At 39.2% G+C, this 23,734-nt stretch overlaps 3 protein-coding genes across 5 annotated transcripts; all 3 read right to left on the bottom strand.

The window, feature by feature from the left end:
• Positions 1-3,158: 3,158 nt before the first annotated feature.
• On the bottom strand, positions 3,159-8,711 carry LOC137934266 (uncharacterized). 2 transcript variants are annotated; one of them, XM_068778547.1, is made up of 8 exons: positions 8,350-8,711; positions 6,694-7,980; positions 6,506-6,596; positions 6,242-6,399; positions 6,107-6,158; positions 4,697-4,776; positions 4,510-4,603; positions 3,159-4,428 (listed from the first exon to the last, which is right to left on the bottom strand). In XM_068778547.1, the coding sequence occupies exons 2-8, from the start codon at positions 7,870-7,872 to the stop codon at positions 3,842-3,844; spliced, it is 2,241 nt and encodes a 746-aa protein (XP_068634648.1). In that variant the 5' UTR covers positions 7,873-7,980; positions 8,350-8,711; the 3' UTR covers positions 3,159-3,841. The 2 variants fall into 2 exon arrangements, with proteins under 2 accessions (XP_068634648.1, XP_068634647.1); XM_068778546.1 differs by having other exon boundaries at positions 6,694-8,711.
• Positions 8,712-13,596: 4,885 nt separating this feature from the next.
• On the bottom strand, positions 13,597-16,794 carry LOC137934579 (histone-lysine N-methyltransferase ATXR6-like). Of its 2 annotated transcripts, none has more exons than XM_068779005.1 (6): positions 16,439-16,794; positions 16,239-16,319; positions 15,925-16,154; positions 15,274-15,374; positions 14,959-15,171; positions 13,597-14,023 (listed from the first exon to the last, which is right to left on the bottom strand). In XM_068779005.1, the coding sequence occupies exons 1-6, from the start codon at positions 16,677-16,679 to the stop codon at positions 13,915-13,917; spliced, it is 975 nt and encodes a 324-aa protein (XP_068635106.1). In that variant the 5' UTR covers positions 16,680-16,794; the 3' UTR covers positions 13,597-13,914. The 2 variants fall into 2 exon arrangements, with proteins under 2 accessions (XP_068635106.1, XP_068635105.1); XM_068779004.1 differs by lacking the exon at positions 13,597-14,023 and adding an exon at positions 14,178-14,477.
• A 3,934-nt stretch (positions 16,795-20,728) lies between these two features.
• Positions 20,729-21,952, bottom strand: LOC137967070 (E3 ubiquitin-protein ligase PUB23-like). Its single transcript, XM_068813495.1, has one exon. The coding sequence runs from the start codon at positions 21,950-21,952 to the stop codon at positions 20,729-20,731; it is 1,224 nt and encodes a 407-aa protein (XP_068669596.1).
• Between the last annotated feature and the right edge of the window lie 1,782 nt (positions 21,953-23,734).

Raw genomic sequence — 23,734 nt, 5'->3', positions numbered from 1 at the left:
CTTTGTATAAAAACATGTCAAATTAACTGTACGTAAAGTTGTGCATAAACTCTACATGAAATTATGCATCACCTCTATGTTAAGTTGTGAAGCCTAATCAACGCCCTACGCAGATCGACCTTTGCGGTAAGGTCGTCGTGGGGTTCCCGCCCCCTCCTAGGGGTGTGGGGGCACCCGGTCCACGATATATTAACTATTGTTTCATTAAGTGCAGTTTAGAAATTTTACTCTTGTATCACGATTGCCCTAATTTTCTCTTTATAATTGAGGGGTATCGTTGTTAGGGTTTTATCATCACCGAGAAGGAGCTGGAGTTGTAGAACGAGAGAGGTTAGAGAAAACACCTGTAAGTGTGTGCGATTTCTCTTGTAAACTATTTCATCTTTATAGTGGATTACTACAGCAGTGAAAGAAAGGACGTAGTCTCACTTTGAGGTGAACCTGTATAAATCTTGTTGTTTTTCGTGCTTGATTTTCCTTTCTTTCGCGTTTATTATTATTGATATCGTTAGTTTGGAATTAGGGCGTCTAATTCCAAACACTCTACATAAATATTGTACATAAACTCTACATAAACTTGTCCATACACTATGCATAAAATTGTTCATAAACACTATATGAAATTATGCATAAATTTTGTTCAATAATCAAACAAAAAAAAAATAACATTATTTAATTTATCATCATCCAAACAAAAATTATAAATCCAATATAAATTTAGATTAGTCAGATAAAAATTATAAACCAAATATTAAGTTCAATTTTTTAATTTTGTTATTCACAATCACAAAAGTTAAATGGTTTTAACAACGGAAAATCATTCCTTAAAAAAATGATAAACTCTAGCTCGTTTTCTTCATGCTAGAAAACAATATGCTAAGTCCCCATTTGCATGAGCAAAATCTCCACCTTTGACAAAAACAAAAGAATAAAACTTATTATTGTCTAATAAAAAATATACTCTTCCACTAATTAGTTGTTGTAATGAAAAATATTAAAATGACTAAGATGGGAAAAAGATTAAAAAAATCAAGTAACTAGTAGCATTATCTCTAGAGGCTTCTTCTCAGGCTTCAATCATCAAATAAAATCTAATAAATAAAACTAAAATTTAATAAAAATATCATAACAAATATTTATTCAAAAATAGTTCCCCTTTTGATTTTTCTTGATAGCATGAAGAGTTTGAATCCAATCATCAAAGCTTACACAAAACTTGGTACGAAGGAAAAACGACATGGGTCGTTACTCTACCACCAACACTCAAGGTAGAATCTGATATTACTGTAGATATGAGAATTGAAAAAATGTCTACTGTCATTCTATATAGTACCCAAAATTTAAAATTATTTATTTTCTACCATTCTAAAACATCAAAATCATATTGTAAAGTTTACTCAAGAATATACACACCTTTAAAATAATTATCCAATTTCAACTTTAGTAAATTCACTACTTCCACATGTTTCACATAAGTCATTAACATTGACCAACCTTAACTTGATAAAGAATGCGATCTAGAACTTGTTGAAACACCTGTAGAGCTAATACTTGAGATAATATCTTTATTACTAATTTCCACAATACACATGGTTATATTTTCATCATAAACCTCAAATAAAGTTCGTCAAACTAAGTCTATATTCATTCTAGCTTCCACATCAGAATATATCTCTGGAAAACACATTTTAATCAATCTTAATTTAACCCATGGATCCAAAACTGAAGCAACAACCATTGACAAATTACATTCACCCTAGTACTTCTCAAAATTTTCTTTCATTTTACTAATCATTGTCCTAATGAAAACATTTTCATTCATAGAATGAAAATTCAAAAACTTTTACCCTATATACCTCACTAAGGTACGAATTATAAGTGGGGTGGTCACTCTTAGAAATGATATTAGTGATTGTATTAAAAACTTCTAGAATCTCACACATCTTTCTAACCTTTTTTTTCTCATTCATCAATACTTAACAAACAATCATAAGTTGGTTCTTTATCTTGAAATCTAATAAATGAATCTTTGAATTTTAATGCAAAAGACAATATATCATAACCAAAAGTTCCAATGATTTTGACAATCAATAACCAACTTTTTTGCACCTAATTGCAGTTACTGCACAATTTCAAAAAAAGTGTGAAATTTAGCCTCAGACTAATTAATCAATTTGACACCCTCACGTATATTCTTAATTTCAACAAGACTATCTTGGACTAGTAAGTTTAGAATATGAGCAATTTTCTATTTTATGAAAATTCATCTTTCAAAACTCTTAAATAAACATCATTGTATGCAATATTATCAAGTGAGATACTAAATACTTTACTTTTTATTTTATAATTTTTCAAACACTTATAAATATCATCTAGTATGGTCTGATTAGCTAATTACATAAGAGTTTCACTTATCTAGAGTAATTCGATTTTGATACACTATCCCCACTATTTTTCTTGAATTGTTAGCTAGGATCATATATGGAGGTAATTGGTTTACATTTTTCAAGACCAAATCAATTGAACAACCTAATGGGATTGGATTTTCTCTCTTTATGACCTAAGTGTTTTATGTCAACTCCTCTTTTACTAAAACTGTTAATTAGCAACTAATCAAGTTATTGATGAGTCACGTGTTTCAGTTTGTAATTTAAACCATGTATTGTTATTGATGTTATAAAATTCATGGGCTTCTATCAAGTGCTAGATAGATGTTTGAAAAATGTTTTCTAAAATTTCTGAGAATATATTCAAGGATATTGGAATTCACAAAATGATTTTGTTGAAAAGATGTTCCAAACGTAAGCGGCCCCTGAGCAAGCTGTGTGCCAGATAATAGAAATCCCCCTCTGGCAATAGTTACCTCTTCTCCCCATTATCCAAACCCTCCTGACGCTCTTTCTTCCACAACCATCAACTTCAAAATTCTTACCCTTCCACTCAAGCAAGTCAATTTTACAGGTAAAAAGAGTACCAGCCAATTCTCTGTTTTTTTTTTTTTTTTTTCAAGGGGACGAAAGTTTAGTGATAGCTTGAATCTGAAAATTCCTCTCGGGCACTCCACATCTTCCTTCAAGCTATGAGGAAAATGGGAAAATATAAATTAAAATAAAAAATTACAAGGATAGATAAGATTCCCCCCCCCCCCCCCCCCCCGTAAGAAATCAAATCAGGAATTATACTTCCAGAAAGTGGGTGTTAGACGCCTTTGCAGTTTGCCTTCTAGAAGCAAACAGATGATGCTGGGAGAGCCACAATTCATGCAGCCGAGCATATCTTCAGTAGTAATGGGCCATCACAAACACTACTGTCATCAGTGAATAAAGTTCCACCACAACAATTCTGCACTTCATAGAAGATAGAAAACCTCAAGGCCCACCGCAGACATCTGAAAGGTACAGGTCGACCGCCCATTGTCGCCCCGAATGAGTGCCATCTTTCTTTTCCATCAGCAGGCTCGCCATGATCATCTAAAGTAAACAAATAAAAGAATGATATAGTTTTATGGGACCTCCAATCCACCAAACCTCTGAAAGCTGCCGTCCAATCATGAAGCAGTAGACCACCAAATTGCTGACATCTGTCAGAGCTAGACTGGACTTTACACCTCTCAGAGTCCTATGCCGGTCCCAAAACAAGAACCCACCCGATCTTTCCATCTACATATGCACAAGGCAGTTGGACTTCAAAATCCAGCTGCTGCAGCTGCTGATGCAGCAGTCTCTTTACACTCATGGGGCACCTTCCCATTTGAAAGGGGCTCCACTGTATCAGCAGCATCACAAATTAGCCAAAATTGGCTATGTAAATGCTTGCAAGCAATCTTTGACAAGGATGAAAATCAAAACCGAATAGGCAATCCATAATTGAGGAATGATCTAATCCGTCCATCCCATCCAGCAGTCACGATCACCAGACCCCATGCATGAGAAGTAACTGAATTCTGGCAAGAAGTCTTGAGAAACTTGAAATGGGATTTATAGGTGGCTGAAGAGACGGTAAGAGAGTTTGAAGAGGGAAGCTTCTCCTCTGGCCAAGTTGCAGATCCTTTGGGCACAACCTCTGAGAAGAATCCATGGTTAAGAGAGAATCGATCTGTAGGATTCTTGTGTGAAGTATCTGAGTCACAGTTACAATCACTTTCACAATGCATAGCCAAGTCCCTGAAAATTTGGCTGTGCGTTTCAAGAGTTTCTGATCTAAGTGAGTTTGAGTTCTCAGATTTAAAGCCCAACCAAGGTATCGCAACTGATGCGTTGCAGGAAATGAAACGCTCACAAGACCAAATGCTTTTTGGCTGAGTAGGAGTAGGCCCGTCAGGAGAGCAGCAATTCCAGACATAGACATTAGAATCTTCACTAGCAGAGACAATGTGCTTGCCATCTGAAGTAAAAGATGCATATATTTGACTTCCTGTATTACGAAGACCTGAAAATAAAGAGCCCCAAGGTCAAAAACCTTGATAGGAAGTAGAGAAATCATCTTCAGTCTGTTGAGAACAAATATTACCTCTGTATTTGCAGATAACCTCAAAGCCATCAATGATCCGAACTTGGGAATCAGCTGATGTGACCATCACCTTTCTTGGATCACTAGGACAAAACTGGAGAACAAACAAGTTAGATCCTCACAGATTTCTTAGGATACCAACAGAACTTAATGAAGGAAACATGAATAAGAAAAAGGTTCCCAGTACCTGAACACCAGTTATCCTTTTACAAGGGGACTTCTTTTTACCCTGTAAGCATATTTCAGCATCTAATTGCAGATGATTCCCTGCTCCACACACAAAAACTGATAAGTGTGCTGCTGTTGCAACATTTCATTATTGTGGGACAGCAAATCTTTTGTATCAAACACTTCAATTAACTAAACACTGACTTGTAAGAGAAACCAAGTCTTCACATTTATCCTACCTACTACAGCTGTCATATCCTAGGGTATCTACAGGATATTCAACTCAACTTACTACAGCTTATTCCAGTCAATCAAATAAACAAATACCTTACATCACATGAAGACAACAAAAAAGTCAAGTGACTGAAAAAAATTGGATAGCATGGATTCTGATGTTCATGGGAGATAAAACACAACACAAACAACCACCACTGTCCGCACCAAAAATGTCTAACATTTTGGATATCTTCCATGAATTGGTTGTCAACCACAATGTATCTTTCAAAAATAAAAAATCACATTGTTCAGAAAAACAAATAGCATAAAGATGATACAAGTCCTATCAGACCCTGATCTTCTATGGACCAATGCTTCTGCTTCTAAACATGACGGCTTTTTCAGGTGGGTGGGTGGGTGAACTTTGGGCAGTATCAACATTTTCTGACAGACATAAAACAACATGCATAATATTACACGACCTTAACTCCTGAAACGCACTTGCAATAATAACTGGGAAATCCATGCCATGCCGGCCCGAAATATCAATTAGACATTAAAACAACTTTAGTCTACGACAAAACCTAGCATACTGTAATGAAAAAATAAAATTGGAACTAGTCTTTCAAACTGTGTTAGCTTAAGATGTTTGGACCACTATAAACGACCAAACCCTAAACTCCAAAAAGAGTCTAATTCATCTATCAGTATGCATATGACTGGTTAGCAAGAAGAGGAGGACCAATATGGTTGCTTTAAAGACCAGGAACACCAGTACCTGGTTGCAACTGCAGATTAAACTAGGCACAGACTTGAAAATTTTCTAGGGTACACAGAAACAGAGAAAACCTAAGACATACCACTACTCATAGCTGCAGATTAAACTAGGTACAGTCTTGAAAGTTTCCTAGGGTACAGAGAAACAGAGAAAACCTAAGACATACACCACTACCGCCTTGTGTACAATGTAGAACACCATAAGATAACTACCAACGGGAGTACAAAAGAAGCAAATGAAACAAAGATCTTTCCACTTCACATAAAGGAAATAAACTTTATAAAGGAGAATACATCTCAGGATTTCAAGCATAAATAAAGATCACCAGCAACTCATGTAGCACACAGCAATAATACAACAGTTGTCCATTTGTGGCATTTCTAAGAGCTACAAAAAAAACCACTGCAAAAAAATGAAACCGCAAAGCAAGTTTACCTGAAGCATCATAGAAGCGGCATTTGCCTGTAATGGAACCCACTATTCCTGCCTGCATAAAATGTGCTTCAAGTGTCATAAGCGTAATAAAGAATTTCAAAGAAAAACCACCAAATTTCTGCAAACAAAACAAACCTGCCCATCGGGCCGATAACATACGGCAGTGACAATCTCGCTAATATCTGTCCAGTCAACAACATGACAACCAGAAATAGCCCAGATGCGGACTTTCCCATCAATTGAGCCACTGATGAAATAGTTTTCATCAAGTGGATTAAACTGAACACATGTAACTGCATCGAACAGGAAAACAAAGAAAAGAAAATCATTGAGAAAGAGACATAAACCAGTGATAAACGAGTTTAGCTTATGGAAACTGAGAAGAAGTTAAGAACATACCATAGTTATTATGAGAAAAAACTTTCAGGCATCTATCATGGCCAACTTGCCATAGGCGAACTGTATTGTCTGTAGATGATGACAGAAGATACTGCAAAAGCATTGGTATTTTATTATCTTGCTTGAACTTTTCCCCAAGAAAAGTAGAAAACAGACAACTGGAAATTGTGTCAAAAAAATACAACAACCTTGGTCTTGGACCATGATAGATCCAACACATCGCCATTGTGCCCATGGAACTCATGTACTGGTTTTTCTGATAGCTGAAACACTGTTGGTGGCAATATGACACAGGCTGAATCAGAACTCTTCCTTATACTCTTTATTTTGCCCATTTTCTCTTTATCAACAATTAGTGGAGTTACTTCCGATGATTGATTCACCATAAAGTAGACACATGAAGGGTCCGAAACAGGAATGTGATCCTGTGCATTTCTCTCACACTCTGTCACCAGCCATACCCGCACAACACCGTCTTCACCTGCACTTGCCAAGTACTTCCCATCAGGACTAAACTTCATAGTCAAGATGGGACCTTGATGGGCTTCAATCTCTTGTCCCCTGTAAAGGGCAGAGAATTCTTTGGAATGTTTCTTATAGGAACGAACCCGAACTTTACAAGAACTACTCCTTTTGCTCAATTCCAGGTCATTCGACCCCAAATTCCCTTCTTCCCCCTCTCTATCAACAAGACAAGTCATAGCACCTAACCTCCTCAACCAGCTCTTCTTTTGTCTTTTCTTTACAGACCCATCCAAATTGTTACTCTCTGACTCTTCTCTTCGCATACACTGTTGTACTAATGAGGATAACCCAAGGGTTCTCTGGAACTCATCAACAGTATACAGACGATTAGACCTCACCTCACGCAGTCTGCTCAAGTTACCATCGTTGCCTAGTTCATCCACAATGAACTCAGTACCATCATCCAAATTCCTAATTCTGCATTGGATTTTATCCTCTGAAACTCCGTCTTCAGAAAGAGCATGACCCTCATTAGACCATGTAGACATGGATGACCTGCTGGAGGAAAATTCATCATTGCAGGTAGAGTTCCTCAAAACAGCTCCGCTGGTTTCGGTGATTCTATCAACATCAACTGAGATCTCACCAGAAAGATCACAGGAGTCTCTTGGTTGAGCGTGATCCAAGTCTAAGCCCATCAACTTCAAGAACTTATCCCGGCGCTCATGGACACTTTCAGGGTTCTGAATCCAAACCTCATATCGGGAATTAATGGAGACCCAGTCGAGAAATCTGGGATGAGAATCACCCGTGTCCCCGCAGTCAGAAGCCAAGTCAGAGACGGAGGAGACGTCCTCTAGTGTATCAAAGAAATGATCCTCTTCTTCGGAGTCACAACCCATCCTTCACTCGGTTCAACCCATGAAAAAAATGTCAGAGAGGAAGTCCCTTTTGAAGCGTGAGCAATGCCCTAAACTCTCTCCAGGATAAATGGGAAATAAGCATCAAACCTAATCCAAAAATAGTCAATCAGCACAGATCCCAACTGAAAGCTCATTGAACCTGACCTTTGATGAAGTAACCCACAATCAACAAATTAAAACATTTTCTAAGGCAATTCCACCCCGTTTTCCAGTAAACCCCCTCGATCCCCAACATTCAGTCCCACAACCCCAAATCACGAATCTGAAACCAAGAAGAACGAAACGAACAAACAAACTCCCAAAATCGATCTCGCAAAATGAACACGCAAAAAGTCCACCACAAAGAGGCAAGCGCTCAAAACAAATAAAATAAACCAAGACAAAACAAAGCGTGCGTCCTACCGCACTAGGGTTTTTCTTTTCATTAATTTTCTCTAATATTTAGTTTCCCCTCACCTGGGTTTCCATGAAAAACACCGTCAACCCCAAGACGCCCATTCATCCATAGGGATTTCCAGCTCTGCAAATCGATCCAAATTGCACGAGTTCCTCACCCTCTCTCCTCTCTCCTCTCTCTTTCCTCCTTTTCTACCCTTTTTATTTTCTTCGCCTCCTCTGTCCGGTAGAGGAGCCTCCAGCTCTCCCCCAAAACAATTAAAAAATATCCAAAATACTCAGAGAAAGTAAAAGAAACGTCTCGATTTTGGCGACGGGAAATGGCCCCGAGGAACGAGATTGCCAAGGCTGCGTGTATGTATGTGCGTACGACTTCCTTTGCCGTGGCTGCTGCCCCTCGCTCCCTCCTCCCTCTGCTCCCATTTCTCATCCAAATAACCCCCCTTATCATAATTACCAAAGCACCCCTCTCACATCTTTTCCCCGTCTTTTTTCTCTTCTCCTTTTGTGTTTTTTATTCTGCGTTACTGCTCGTGAGACCGAGGACAGAGTCCCCTGCCGGTGCGACACAACAGAATTACCAAAACAGTCTCGTGAAATAACTCAAAGACATCTCTGTCCCTCAAAGATACTCCCACGTGCCAGTTGGCAGAGGTCTCACTAATGTTCCGTTAGCTTTAATAATATACCCGCCGGATGAGCGGAATCCCCTTAATGCCCATGGAACCGAGCCTTCGCACAACCGTTAAAAACTCACCGGCTTACGGACGATACTTTCGAAGGAGGCCGAACTAACCACAATAAAGTTAGGTTATATTCTATATTTAAATAAAACCATATTATATATTTTATATAATATACTTTTTCTGTTAAAAAAAAGCTTTTATACGGCCAACAATGGTTGCTATTGACAACTAGGAGTAACAACGTCTTGTCGGTCGTTTTTTCTTGATTTTTATATATTAAAAACCAGATATATTCCCACTTTTGTACATGTTAAGCCGAGACAAAACGAACCGGAGAATATGTCCAGATCACGTGAACGAGACCCCCACCGCAATCATGAGAGGGCAATTCGGGTAATTTTTCCACTCATGGGCGTTAGGTGATTTTCTCCACAATGAGGGGTATTTTTTACTCTTTTTTAGTTTTATAGGAAGTCAACGCCGGGAGTCTGACCGTGACCGTGACAGCTCGTCGTTATTGACGGCCGCCGGGTTCCCGGCGACTCCGTTGAAGCGTTAAACGTTCAATCCGACTAATTTCCCCGACTTTGTCGTCATCCCGTTTATAAGGGTCCACCGTCCTGCGCGGGTGGGCCCGACTGGATCATTTTTCTTTTCTTTTTCCCGTTTTTGAGTTACGGCCACCCGGTGAGTGATGAGGTAGCTCGTAAGAAAGCTCCGACAACCGGTACGAACGCCGGAATATTCCGGGAATCTTGTCCCCCCGTGGCCGGGACCCTGCACGACAGGACAACATTATGTCCTCACTAATCATTATTTGAGCTGGTAAATGACAATTATTGCCGGTAATTACTGATGAATAAAGAGGAAAAAGGCGAAACAGGAGTAAAAGTTAGCTAAACTAATGTCCAAGCTCCTGATCCGTCCGATTGAGATCAAGTCAACGGCTTGGATTATTCTCACAGGCGTCGGCTGTCACGACTCACGGCACCTGTTTTGGGTGTCCCCGGCTTAATAAGCGGTGGGAGACCGATCAACGTCATGGCGGTGGGCCGTTCAAGCGGGGGCGGGGCGGAAGTGCGCGGGTGGGCAAGTCGGCAAATGTCCCTTTCCCAATATTATAATGTGAAGGTCAATTTTAGGGTATAGGGCCCCTCCATTAACAAAACCTTTTGGTAAAGTTGGAAAAAAGTCACAAAACCCAAAAGAATGGATCCTTTCAAACCCATCCATGCAGGGGGCTCTAATTGAATACTTCAAAACCCGTTTCTCAAGTAACTGTGGATGAATTGTAGTTTCGATTGAAAACCAGGTGGCTCAGAGCAGTTTTGATCTCAAACTAGACGAGTTTGATAAAGAAATGCTTACACCCATCATCTTCTTAGTCTAATTTCCCAAGTAAATGTGGATAACTGAGCAAATCATGGCTGTGGTTTCCGTCGAAAACCAGGTGGTGGCTCAAGGTGTTCTCAGTTTTCATGCAATGGAAGCTTCTTTTTTAGCTTCAAAACTCCATTAAAGTAGAATTAAGCCGTGCAGGGGCTCCATCTACCCAAACCAGAACATGCCCACATTCAGTGGCAGGTAAAACCAAACACATGTTGATGCAGCAATCCGAACAGTAAATTATCCTTCGATTCACCACACCCAAGACCAGACGACTAACGTCCATTAAACTAAACAACTAAAACCTCCATTAGAAAGGAAAAGAAAAAAAAACCAGAGTCGTTGTTCTCGGGCTTGTCGACTTCCTTCGCAGCAAATTCCCCGTCGTCCCGTCCGGGTTCGTGAACGGTGATTATCTTATTGTTTGACCTGGGGGCTTAATCCTCACTCTCAAGCCATGCTGTGAGTCTGTGAAGGCTTTGTTATATTATTCGTGAGAGGCGCGCGCGTGTTTCTTCACCACCTCAAGACCATACTCTGCAAACATGTTCTCATCGGAAGAGAAGATGAATTAATTTACTGATTCCCATGAGCCTCCTATCTCTCCTGCGTCTCTAAGAGTTCTAAATAGTCCCTAAATGTCGGGGAAGAGGATATGGTTGGGATTTTCAAGAAAGTGAGGTCATTGAGGTGAAATGTGGATTAATGCATCTTTGGGCACCACCAAGGATAGTTGGTACCGATGTCGTTTAGCAGCCGGGGTCCACACTCCTTTCTGCATACGGACAATCGGATTGAGATTGACAAATTAGCTTCATAGCCTTTGTGGGAATAGGAACCTGACTCGCCTTTATTGGCCTGAACCGCTGTCTGGGCCAACTATAATGGGCCTCCTGGGTGTTTTCCTGAAGAGTAAATATGGACCCAGATAAGACTTAAACTCACATGATGTGGTCAAACCGGTCACTATCTCCCACTGTTTTACTTTCTTCTTTCCACTGAGCTTCTTTACCTCGACTTGGTACCCAAAAAATCTGATTCACTGGGTTGACCCAGATTTTGAGAGAAGGTGGGTTGGTACTCGGTCAACTTGCCCTGGACTCAAAAGACTCAACCAAGAGTATTATTGAGTCTGAATCGGAGGACCATGGTTTCACTTTCCTCTTTCTACTATTCATTGGTCAAGGAGGTCTAGTCAAGTTTTGTGAAACAGAGGAAACTGCCCCAAAGACTGCATTTATGCAGCCCATCAAAATCAAGCCAACACATGAACTGTAGAACACAGGCTGGTCACCCAAGGAGAAATTATTGAAGCAAAACCTAAGTGAGGAATTACAGAATTTCATCTCTTTCCTTTTCCTTTCAATTCCCCCCCTCTAAAAGTCTAAACCAATAAAAAGACAATGCTGTCATTAATGTCCCTTCCCTTCAACCATCCTTTGCTCACCTAATATCAGAAAGAAGAGGAAAAGAAGGTGGGAACCACCACCCACTTGCTGCACATCCTACAAAACTATGTCTGTGCTGCTCATAGGACATGGATGGTCCAAAACACATTTACTTCTCCCCTACCTCATCACCTGGCCACAGCTCCAATTGGCACGGGTACATACTTGCCCATGAATGATTCTATATGGATAATGCATAGTGGTGGGCAGGTGACTTCATAAAAGGAGACCAGATTTTTCATCCAAATTGTCCCCAACAAATCACTGTAAAGTCTTTGAAGTTGAATTTCCACGGTTAAGCCCCTGACTGCATTCATAATTCTTTCATTAGTGGATTCATTATTTTCATTAGATCAAAGAGTACCTGGTTTGAAATCTAATTTCAGCCACTTGTTTGCATTGAATTTTGGAAGAAGTCAGTTTGAGCAGGAATTTGTGGAGGTAACACATCCCAAGAGATTCCTGAGGAAATAATTTTTTTAAGGATGGGAATCTTGTTTGTCTTTTACTTCAGAGTCAAAACAAGATAGTATACTTGTAAGAGAGAGAGAGAGGGAGATGGGAGATGAATTGAGTAATAAGAAGTTTCCAAAGCTATAAAGGGATAAACAAGTAAGAGAAGGGGCAATGCATCAGATCAATATCTTGACCTACTGACCAAGTGAGGAAGAAAGTTGGTGGAATAATTATTGTACTCTTTTCCAAAGGTTGATAGTGAGACTACAAAGGAATGTTGTACTTGTGAGCTATAAGAGAGCCCAAATGGGCCATCTTTGGCAGTAAATGCTCAGTGAGATGGAACTCATCATGGACATGCAAATTTGCTGAGAAGCCATATGAACCACCCAATCAAACTGTTGACACCCTCTTTTTAGTTGTCTAGATAACCTTCACAGCACATTGACAATGACTCTCTGCTCTAGAGGTGCACATCAGGGGGATTCATCTTCAAGAACCACCACCGTCCCCCACCGCCACTGCCACCGACTTATCTGCCGGTTTAAACAATTCAATGGCTGGTTAATGCAGTATGGTACTGTTGTAGCCAATTAAGGGTGCCCATTCTTGTAGTTAGGTGTGGTGGAATTGTTTAGTAAGATGAGGAGTTCTCTCAAATCAATTTGTGTATTCATACGATGCAGGATATGGGACCCTATGAACAGGTACTTAGGCTTATTCCAAAATGGAGGAAAACGCCAACTAAAAAATTCATTTGGAAGCTATTGCAAAATAGAAAAAGGTTTAAACATGTTTATTTTATTATATAAATAACCTTTCCATCCCACCAATAACCTGTTTTTATTCCTCTAGAGCTTAATAGAAAACACAAAAACAAGAAAGTTTGGGCATCCATTGTTAAATGTATTTTAACCTACCACCTAAGAATTGGTACTAACACTGATTCCAAAGCAAGAATAATCTTCTCATAGGTCATGAAACCCTGAAAAGAGAAGCTGAATACACTAGTTGAATGATATGCTATGCATGGATTTCCCTGCAGGTGACCCTACTTAGAATTTCAAATTTTGCTATTTTTTTCTGGATATCACAATTCACAAGCAATGAATCCACTCAGATACATTTGAGTAAAAACTCTACAGAGTTTCTTGGAGTTCTCAAAGAAAGTGCCCTGGAATGAGCTGATTTTTATAGTTCAACTGATCAATATGCCACTCTACCAGATCTAGAACATGTCTCTGCAAAATTATATAGAATGAAATTGGATAGATATACATGGGAATTTGAGCCAGTCAAACACCCATGTTCCATCATTCTTTTTCCTTCTGATAATGATAAAGAATAGCCACACAACTATATACCCTGCTAGGAAAAGACAGTCTTCTATTGCTGCCACCAACCATGATTGGACTCATAACAGGAAACAGTTCCCTCCACTCACTCAGCAGGCTTTTCTTGACTGATTCACGGAGACATGATTCTTTATCAAGTAATAGAAAGACAAGGATTTATATCCAATGTACCCAAAGATGAATTTGTTATAAAGGCTCCTTTATCAAATCTATTTTAAGTCATACAGACCGACCAAACATAGTAAATGAACAACACGTGGCATCTTGGAGTCCACATATGAAAGTGTTTTCACCTCAAAAAATTTCCAGAAACCAAAGGATAGACCCTTCTGTCTCGTTCTGTACCACGCATAGTCCTTTCCAATGAAGATTCATTTGATCATCTGTGATGGCGACGTTGACACTACACATCATGATACAAGTTCATCAGTCAAGCTCCCAGACCAGAATAAAGAGAAAAAACTGCTGTTGTCTATCAAGGAGCCGGCTGTGGTATTGAACGAAACAACATATGTCAGAAAGTGAGTTCATCTTTTTGTAAAAAATCCTTAATCATGTATATGTGGCTATGGGTGGTATTCACCAAAGCTTGTTTTCGCAACCTGTCACACTATTGAGATCATTTCTGAGATGAAAAAGAAACCCCTGTTACATTCTTCCCAAGGTTTACATGTTCTCCTGAGACACTGATAGAAGTTCATACAAAGTGTTGAGTGGGATATTCCTGTTCGTGCCCATTATAATCATAGTACAACCTCTCTCCCTTGGATATGTCTCTGATTGCAATTAGTAAGACACGGCTCTCTCCATCCACATTGAATCTTACACATTTTAGGTTTTGTTTCTTCTTCCCTTTCCTGTTTCGAGTAAATAAGGTCAGTCTAAATGCGACAAAACAGGTCATTATTCATCTATAAGATAGCTTGAATTAAAATAATCCAACTCATACAACCAAATAAAGAATGAAGATCCTATTGTGTATACCTTGCATATCTCATTATGGGTATCCCCTTGCCTTAATTATATATGTACAAGATAGAAACCCTTTGTGCTTAGATCATATTTAGATCCTAACCTGCTACAGATGTTTCATTACATACTGCTTCTGGATGCTTAGCCTATAACTAGAGGACCATGCAAATGTCTACATTCCAGCAATGTGATGTACAGGATGCCGCCTCCAATCCCTTAAACAGGGTGGACTACATTCAAGTCACTCTATATGACCTGTTTAACTTTGCTTGTGACAACAATGCTATGCCACATTTTTGGTTCCAGCACCTCTTAATGAAAAAAAGACTTTCAGTGGAAAATAAATTAGTATCGAAGAGAGATTACTGTGTATGGTTGTTGATGCCACTAATGAAACGTGCAATGTTTCCATGCTTATCAGGACATATAACAAGGCTGTTTGAAGGATCTGAAGCAGAAATTAGGGTCATCATGCTATCACCATCATCTTGTTGCCGGTTCTTCAAATAGTCAACATCTCCTGTATATTCTGTTATTATAGTTAAGTCCTTTATGAATCTATCTGCATGCACTGTGAACCTGTTCCAATCCATTTCATACCATCATTCAATAGACTTGGAGGGAAAAAGAAAAGCAGAAATTGAAAAAACTAAAGAAGATGAAAAGAATTTGTTAACACACCCTTCACATGAATCAAAAACAACCATTAACGGAGGCCATTGCCCTTTCTTCATCATGTCTTTGCACTGCTCCAATGTCTTAGAATCTTCTCTGGATAAGACCTGGACCAAGATCCAAAAATGTTAACAAGAAACATCAGAAGACCAAGACAGCAAACTAGTGATTCAAGGATGGGTTTATTTGGAATATTTTTAAGTCACTTGGTGGCCTTGCTACAAAGTTAGACCATGACACATGATAGCCCTAATATTTGAAGTAGACCATTGCACATGATTGCCCTGACATAGATGTAGACGACGGAAACAAACCCAGCTATCAACAACAAAGATTTCTGTGGCTCAAACACGACACCATGTGGCTGTTGCTGGTGGGATGCTATACAGATGTAAGGGTCATCCATGGCTCAAACATCAAATCCTTTTCAATGAATGGCAACTACAATTTTAAGATATTTCCATTTTTTCTGAGAGTGGGTGGCTTGGTTCATCCATACAGAAACCATCTAGCCAAGGCCACAAATGCAGGGAGATTGTGCGGTAAGGACATGATGCGACAGTCTATTGCGATTTTGTGGACAAGGAAACTTTTCACTAATTTAAAAATTAGCCCAGCTAGTATTTTTCAAGAAAATATCTCCGTTTTTTCTTTTACCTGCATACCCCCTGGCTCAAGAGAGGCTTGATTTGCAGACCTGCGAGCCATGCCTGGCATGTAAGTAAGCTCGTCGCTGAACTTCGTCCCTGTAGCCATGAGAGCCGTTGCTAAAGATGCCATTTGTTCTAATCTCCTCCTCGAGTCTTCACTTGGACTAAATGGCAACAGCTTTCTTTTCTTCTTCGACATTATCAATCCTCCCAATCTACGTTTATTTTTCTTATTATCTGCTAAAACGTCAAGTTAGATCAAATGAAATCGAACCAATACGAGATGAGAAAAAAAAAACGTATAAATCAACTTGCCCTCACCCTGAAACGGCTTCCGATCAAAATCGGGTGATCGTTGAATTCGGAAAAAATCAACAATTTTGGTTTGAATCAGAGGAAACCCTGTAATTCATCAAAAACCCTTTGTATCAATTAAAAAAACGAATAGATAAGGGCAAAAAAAAGTTCCAACAACAACAACAACTGACAAACGAAACAACAAAAAAAAGATCGAGTTATACTCTTGAGCTTCTTGGCGTTAGAGCAGGACGAGCAAAACCATGTTCCTTTGGGAACACAAACGAGGATAGGACGGAGGCAGAAGAGGTGATACCCTCTATCACACTTATCGCAGAGGAGAAGCTCGTCTTCACGATCACCAGATCCACATTTTTCACAAGAGATACCATCGACATCGTCGCCGGCCAGAGAGACGGGTCTTGGAGCTTGGGTTCTTCGCCTGAAGGAATTTCTAGCAACCATTGTTGCAGAGAATCGATTCTCCACAGAGGGGCTGGGGTTGTTTTTCCATAAATCATAGAGAAGGAGACTAGGATTTTCCCGCGCTACTTTGGCTTCGCGGGAGTAGGATTTTGGCGCGAAATTTCGACCCGACCATGGAAGCGAAAGCAAACTGTGAAGTGCACCATAGTTGGCTGGGCTGGGCTAAAATGAGAGAACCCACAGAATTGAATTGTTAGGATAGTCTAGCAACTTGATACTCAAGTGACTAGCTTTTTTTGTTTACTCTATACAATTTATTACCCTTCTTCTATCATGTCTCATCAGTCAATTAATGTTGTAGATCATTCTAAATTTGATTAAGTTCCATTATCTAGCATAAATGTTGTGGTGAATTGTATGGAAATGCAAAATATGCATGATATTTCAAAAGTAAGATTTTTTTTTCACTTCCTAGAATCAATGCTAGGTTGTTTTTTCGCTTACAATTTCCAAGTTACCTTATTCTAATGCATACTTGTATTTTGTTCTGTCATTTGCTAATTATGATTTCCTAAAGGATGAATAATAAAGAACAAAAATATAAAAAGAAAGGTTGTAGTTGTTTATGGAGTCATAAGTGTGACATATGTTGAATGTCATGCAACAATATGGTATTATAAAAATTTGTTGATATATCGATCTTGGAAGGAAGTTATAATGGTAGAAGAGCACTAATGGAGTGGCTTACCTATTCAAATGGTATAGATTGTCGAGAGCAACTATGCATGGGAGTTGATGCATTTGGAAAATTTGTTAACATCTTAAGGGAAACGGGTCATCTTTAAGGATATTTTGTATAGTACCATAGAGGAGCAAGTGGAAATTTTCTTCAATATAGTTGGCCATATTTGGAACAACCATCTAGTGAAATTCAACTTCTTTCATTCTAGAAAAAAATTGTTAGTCGTCACTTCTATCAAGTCCTCTCAGCAATCGCATCCTTGAAAGATAATTTTTTTAAACAATTTGTCAAATAATAATAAAAAAAAAACAACAATAAGTTTTAGTTGTACTTTAAGGATTGTTATGAGCTATTAATGGACACATGTTCATATGAAAGGGCCAATAGAAGATATATCAACGTATCGAGGACGAAAGGAGCATCCAACACAAAATGTTTTGATTGCATAAATTTGGCTTGTTGTTAAGGGTCAACATCTGATTCAAGGATTTTGAATAATGCATTGACAAGAGAAGTAGACAAATTGATTGTACCTAAAGATAATTTTTAAGCAATAAAAAGATTTTTTTATTACATTAATTGTAATAACTTAATTATTTTTCCCTCAAGTAACTTTTATATAGTGGATGGGGGGTTTATCTTGAGAGTTAGCTTTCTTGCATCATATCTAGGCAACAGCTATTACACCAAGGACTATTTAATTTGTGCTGTTGAGAGTTTTGAAGAGATGTTTTAATCATAGACATTCTCAGTTGCATAATGCAATTAAAATGACACTTAGTGTATTGAAGAAAATATTTCCCATTTTGAATACAAAACCTAATTATTTAATTAAAATTGAGGCAGATATTGTATTAACAACATATATTATTTCACAACTATCTTATGGGGATTGATCCAAGCCTAGAGATCTTATTAAGGAGGTTGATCAAGAGCTGATGGAGCAAGAGATTGACGAAGAAGTGCACTCAACTAAAAATTTGTTTAAAGAGTGTTGATAAGCAGAAAGATTAAGAGAAAAAGAAAAGTTACAAAAATGTGGTAGGATGAGATGCAATAAAAAAAACTCGTTCGAATGTTATGCCATTGTATAAACATGAGACATATTTCTATAAAGTGTTAATGTTTGAAGTGTGTATGTATTAAATTAGACTTTTAATTTTTATGTTTCAAGTTTTAATTGAATTGTAGTGTTAATTTCTATGTATGTATATATTTTAAGTATTTCACTTTTTGTGTCTAATCATTTGAAAAAAGTGATATTTGAACAAATTCTCATGAAATTGGATAGTAGTGGAAGGTTGATTGTCACAAAGGGGTGTGTGAGAGAAATTGTGGTTAAGCTAGGTTGGAAATTAAGGTAATTGAGGAGGGAAGAGGGAGCACATGCATGAGTAGAGAGGGTTTGCTAATATATCTTGCTCACCAACCTTGTTTCCTTTAATAGATAACCAAAATGGATGCATTGAAATGCCGCCCGTAAAACACGAAGTGGAAACAATTTTCACTTAGGTTGTGTTTAGAACATAGAAAGTGGAGCGAAAAGAAAAAAAGAGAAAAAATAAATAAAAATAAAAAAAGTTTTTTTTCTCTTATTTAGATGCTCGTGAAAAACGAGAGATAAAATGAAAGAGAAATATAGTGAAGATAAAGAAAACAAAGAAAAACATTATATGCCACATCTAAAGTGCATAAAAGAGGTTGCATTCAAATGCTGCCTTTAATAAAGACCGCCTCCTTTTAATTTACCTTCTATTGGTGGCAACAAAGAAATGCCTTGATTTTAAGTTTTTATTAAAAAAAAGCTTGCCATGTAGGGTTGATTTACACGTCCAACAGTCTCTCGTCTTCTCAAATCTCACCACCTGCTACGGAGGGAACTTTTCAAATTTCAACCTCGTGAGTTCGTTGCCTACTTCTGCCATACGAAAATGCAGAGGCTGACCGCTATGAGTCTGGAACCTACGACTCCGTTCAACTTTGAATCTGGACTCAGGAGACTTTGAACTCGTTGCTCTGAAACTCCGTTCTAAAGGTTCTTCTAATTGATTCTAAGCGTCTTAAAGAAACAAACGGAAACGACGAAATGATGTTATGTTACCAGTGGAGAACATGGTTTTAGACTTGGTTAAGAAGCGAGAGGTGGGTTGATCTTGGTATGCGTTTCTTGACGTCCTCGTCTTCTATTCAGCGAAAGTGGTTGCGTTACTCGTTTTCTCCTCCTCCAACTCTCTCCACTTTTGTAGTGGCTTCTGTTGTGCACTGTGCAATGAAGTTCTTGCGATAACAGTTCTATCTTTAATACACTTACATTAGACCAACACAATAGTAGGGGTGATACAGGTTGGATCCCAGTTGGATTTCTTGAAACTCAACCTGAACTAAACCCCAACCCCAAAACCAAGCCCTAAAAAAATCTAAAAAAAAAATCTGATACCTCAAACCCGATACCGAACTGATCATCATGCCTGCAGCCCCATCTCCGCCTCATCCCCATAAACCCAACTTAAGCCCGACTCATCCCTCCCCATCCCTGCCCCGTTCCTATAAACCTGACCTATCCCTACCCCATTTCAAATCCCCACCTCGTCCCTGTAGGTCGAGTTTAGGGAAACCCATCTCCAACTTGAAATCCATCGGGTTTTTTTCTCTCCCTGTCTGCAATCCGCGAGGTGAAACCAAAAACCCTAACTAGGGTTATTCAGGACGGATCCGATAGGGTTCCTCATGACTCCTGACCCCGTGCCCTCCTCTTGTAATACAATAGTAGTGAATGAAAGAAAATTAGGAACAGAGTTCAAGCATTATAATCCGAAACCCAAGTATATATCTGAAGAAGATGGCTTTACCTGCTATTAAACTTGAGATAAATCTGGGATTCATCTACATTTAAACTCCACGTAATCTCGGCTGCCGTTCAGCTTCAAGAATACCATAAAAACCATCTTTATCCGCTAGAGCAGCATTAGATCACTTTGTCATAACGAATTCATAGAGAGGATGAATACCATCTTGCGTTTCATGAGAGACTAATTCAGAGTCTCTCTCTCTCTCTCTCTCTCTCTCTGTGTTGGTAATTACTGTTCAAAATGCACAAGCCCTAATTAATCAGATTATAATAACTTAATTCTCTGGACTCTTCCATTAAATAAAAAACAAGCTTTTATCACTTTAGTAATCTTTTTCCTGATCTTCAACGTGGATTAACAAAGAGTTGAAAAGCCAAATCAAAAAGATTGCAAGGAGATGATTTTTTGAAAGAATTTCTATAAAGAATCAGTATATAGATATTTACAGTTCATTGTAACATCAATGTTGTCTTCTGTCATCAAATACTTCCATGCCTTCAAGAGCTTTTAATCACGGGAAAACAAGGTGACTTGCTCCAGGCCTTCAAATGCAAGGCCAGAATCTGCTCGGCTTTGTGCTTCGTCTTCTTGCTGCCCTCGGCCTGCACCACCATACACAGCCTCACCACCCCACCGACCTCCATCATCTCTTGCACTACCGTGTTACTGGCGGACAAGCTGCACACATGAAACAAGATCTTCACAGCCAAATCGTTTCCAACCTGCGAAACCGTCAGAATCTTCCCCACTATAGCTGCCAGGCTCACCGCGTGGGGGACGAATGCTGAACGCCCTTCAGCCCTCGCACACAGTATCTCCAACACTGCCAACATTAGCTCACTGCTTCTCTTGTCGTTGCTCTCCGCGAGCAATTCCACCAAGACACCCACCATGCCCTCGTCGACTGCCTTGATTCTGTTGCTCCCGCACGGAGCTACTTCGACTAGAATCGACAAGACCGCCATCGTTGCGCGGTTGGAATTCTGATCCTTTAGTATCTCAACCATGGCTTCGAAAAACTCTTTCTGTAATTCGCATTTGTACTTTTCGTCTACCACCTTGAAAATTGACTTCAACAGAAGCATGGAGTGAAATCTACCTTGATAGCTTCCTCTTTGCAGTATTACAGCTAAGGATCGGATAGTATTTCCATCGTTAGCTTCAGCTACCTTCTTTAACACGTCCGGAGAGGGCTTTAGAAGGTGCAAAATGTTAATGGCTTCTTCAGCCATCAACGGATCATCATTATACCGTGAGCAAATCCTTTGTGGATCCATTTCAGAAATAAGAGAAGCTATAACAAGAAACAGACCGGCTTCTTCGATACACCTCCTGTTGCTGTCATTCTCCTGGATTAACAATTTGATCCTTTTGAGAGATTTAATCCTGGTTTCGTGTTCCTTCACCTCTTTAATCAACTTCGGAAGGATTGCCAGATCGAAAGTGGGATGTAGGGTACTGTTGGTTCTGGTAATCACCACTTTAGAGGAATGGTTGACATGCCATTGCTGAATCAATCTGAGGAGGGTAGAGTTGGGGGTGAGGAATACATCTGCCAGAGGCTGCTTGGTGATCGGACAGGTTCTACGACCATAAACAAACAACCAACGTTGGATGCTCTCCCGGTCAAATGTCATGCCCGTTGAGAGAGTGACAGGATCCTTCATGATCTCTAACGAGATGGGGCAGATGAAAAAAGAAGGAACCTCAAAACCATCCATCGTTTCTTATTTTCTTCTCCTAATTTGCTGAAGGAAATTAAAAAGCCAAGAAGAATCAATGAATGAATCTGAAGGAAAGTAAAAGCCAAGAAGAACGAACGAATCTGAAAGAATATTACAGAAGCTTGAATTGAGCAACAGAAGCGAACAATAAAATGGGTTTACCAAACAAATTAAGAACTTAATAGAGAAACAAGATCAGAAGTGGGAAGAAAGACCCAGTAACTTCTGTACGTAATCGGTTGTTGGAAGAAGGAAAGAGAGGAGATGGAACAGCCACGGCACCGGAGCCTTAATGGAAGAAACCCTTCTTGGACAGGATATATCAGGAGAGTCTCGTGCATGAAACCAAGAAGGAGCAACTTAACCTCTCGGAAAACATCTGCAAGCATTTTTCTTCATTTATTGAAGCTGAGAAAGAGACTTGGTCACTTTTGTATTTGGCTAGGGTTTACCAGCTACTGGTTTTTGACCCTTACAACTCTTACTCTCCACTTGCCATGCTCATTCTGAAGGGATGATAATGATCATATGGAGCATGCTGAGACAGCAATCGTCCTGCATACCTTAGACCATTCATTCCATGGCCCCGTCGTTGTTACAGAAACGTTTCCATTCGTAGAAAAAGAATCTTTATAATTAGAATTAGAATTTCCCAAACGCAAAGGTTACAACTTACATGCCGTGTAGTACTTCTCTTAATCCTCCATTCTGGGAATTCAGACTTTCCGGCTCCGGGAATGCACGGGCAAAAACGTAAATTGGGAAGCGGCCATCTTCTCAGTCAAGAGTCAAAACAATTATCCCCTTTGTCACGTTTCGGTTTCCAATGAATCGTATTCATGACACGACGGGCAGACATTTCATTGCGGCTTCCCAAAAGCTGCGGTCAGGGGAGGGCATGATGGGGCTCTAAGATTCTTCCTTGCTCGTGTTCCTACCTTCCTAGTAATGGAGACCTGGCAGAAAAGGCCTGGACTGGTTCAACAGTTGCCAACTCTCAAGTTGGTTGGCATCAGGACGACTTTGATTTCAAGGCAGTGCTTTTTAGGGATTTATTTGATTTGATTTTGGAAGTTTTTTTCCACTTTTGTTTTTTTTTTAAAACAATTTTGTCTTCTTCGTTTCGAATCGAAACAACCGTTTTATATCAGGTTCTTCTAAAGAAAGAGATAATTATGAGAAATCACAAAAGAAGGCTGTGTAAAAGGTCAAGGCAGAGGGCTCCAAAAATGCAATGAAGTTACCGTAATTTTTACCGCCCACCATTAAAGCTGACTTTGCTTTAAGAATCCATATCCTGTATATTATCTTCATTGACATTATTTGATTGACTGGTTTTATTTATGATAATATTCGATACGTTGTTCCTTTTCTGATACGAAACTACTGTATTTTTTCCCTCCTGTCAATTTTCATCCTTGGACCATAAACCACCAATTCAAACACCCAAGCAGATGTTTTCACGCCTTAGGTACTGACTTCTCTTTCCGTTTTTTTCCTTTTTCTTTTCTGAGCTGATCAAAGCAAGCTCAGAACGTTTCCAAGGAGACCTAATCGTTACATCTGTTCAAACAACTCTTCCTTCCTAGACCTTGCTTGTGCTCACCAATCAATTATAGATTGAGAAATACACTTCCCTGCCGTAGCATCTCACTGATCAGAGATCCAACAAAGCCAGATCTTCTTGATACAAAACCAAGCACTTATCATTCATGTAAAGAGGATACTAAAGTCCAAACAGCTGAGGAAAAACTGTACCTCGTGTTAATTGATGGACTC

This window comes from Aristolochia californica, unplaced genomic scaffold (assembly GCF_029961685.1).
Source record: "Aristolochia californica isolate CCGP_79_NKW_82.1479 unplaced genomic scaffold, dmAriCali1.0.hap1 SCAF_6, whole genome shotgun sequence".
Taxonomy (NCBI): Eukaryota; Viridiplantae; Streptophyta; class Magnoliopsida; order Piperales; family Aristolochiaceae; genus Aristolochia; species Aristolochia californica.
This window is presented reverse-complemented; position numbering and strand designations above follow the sequence as displayed.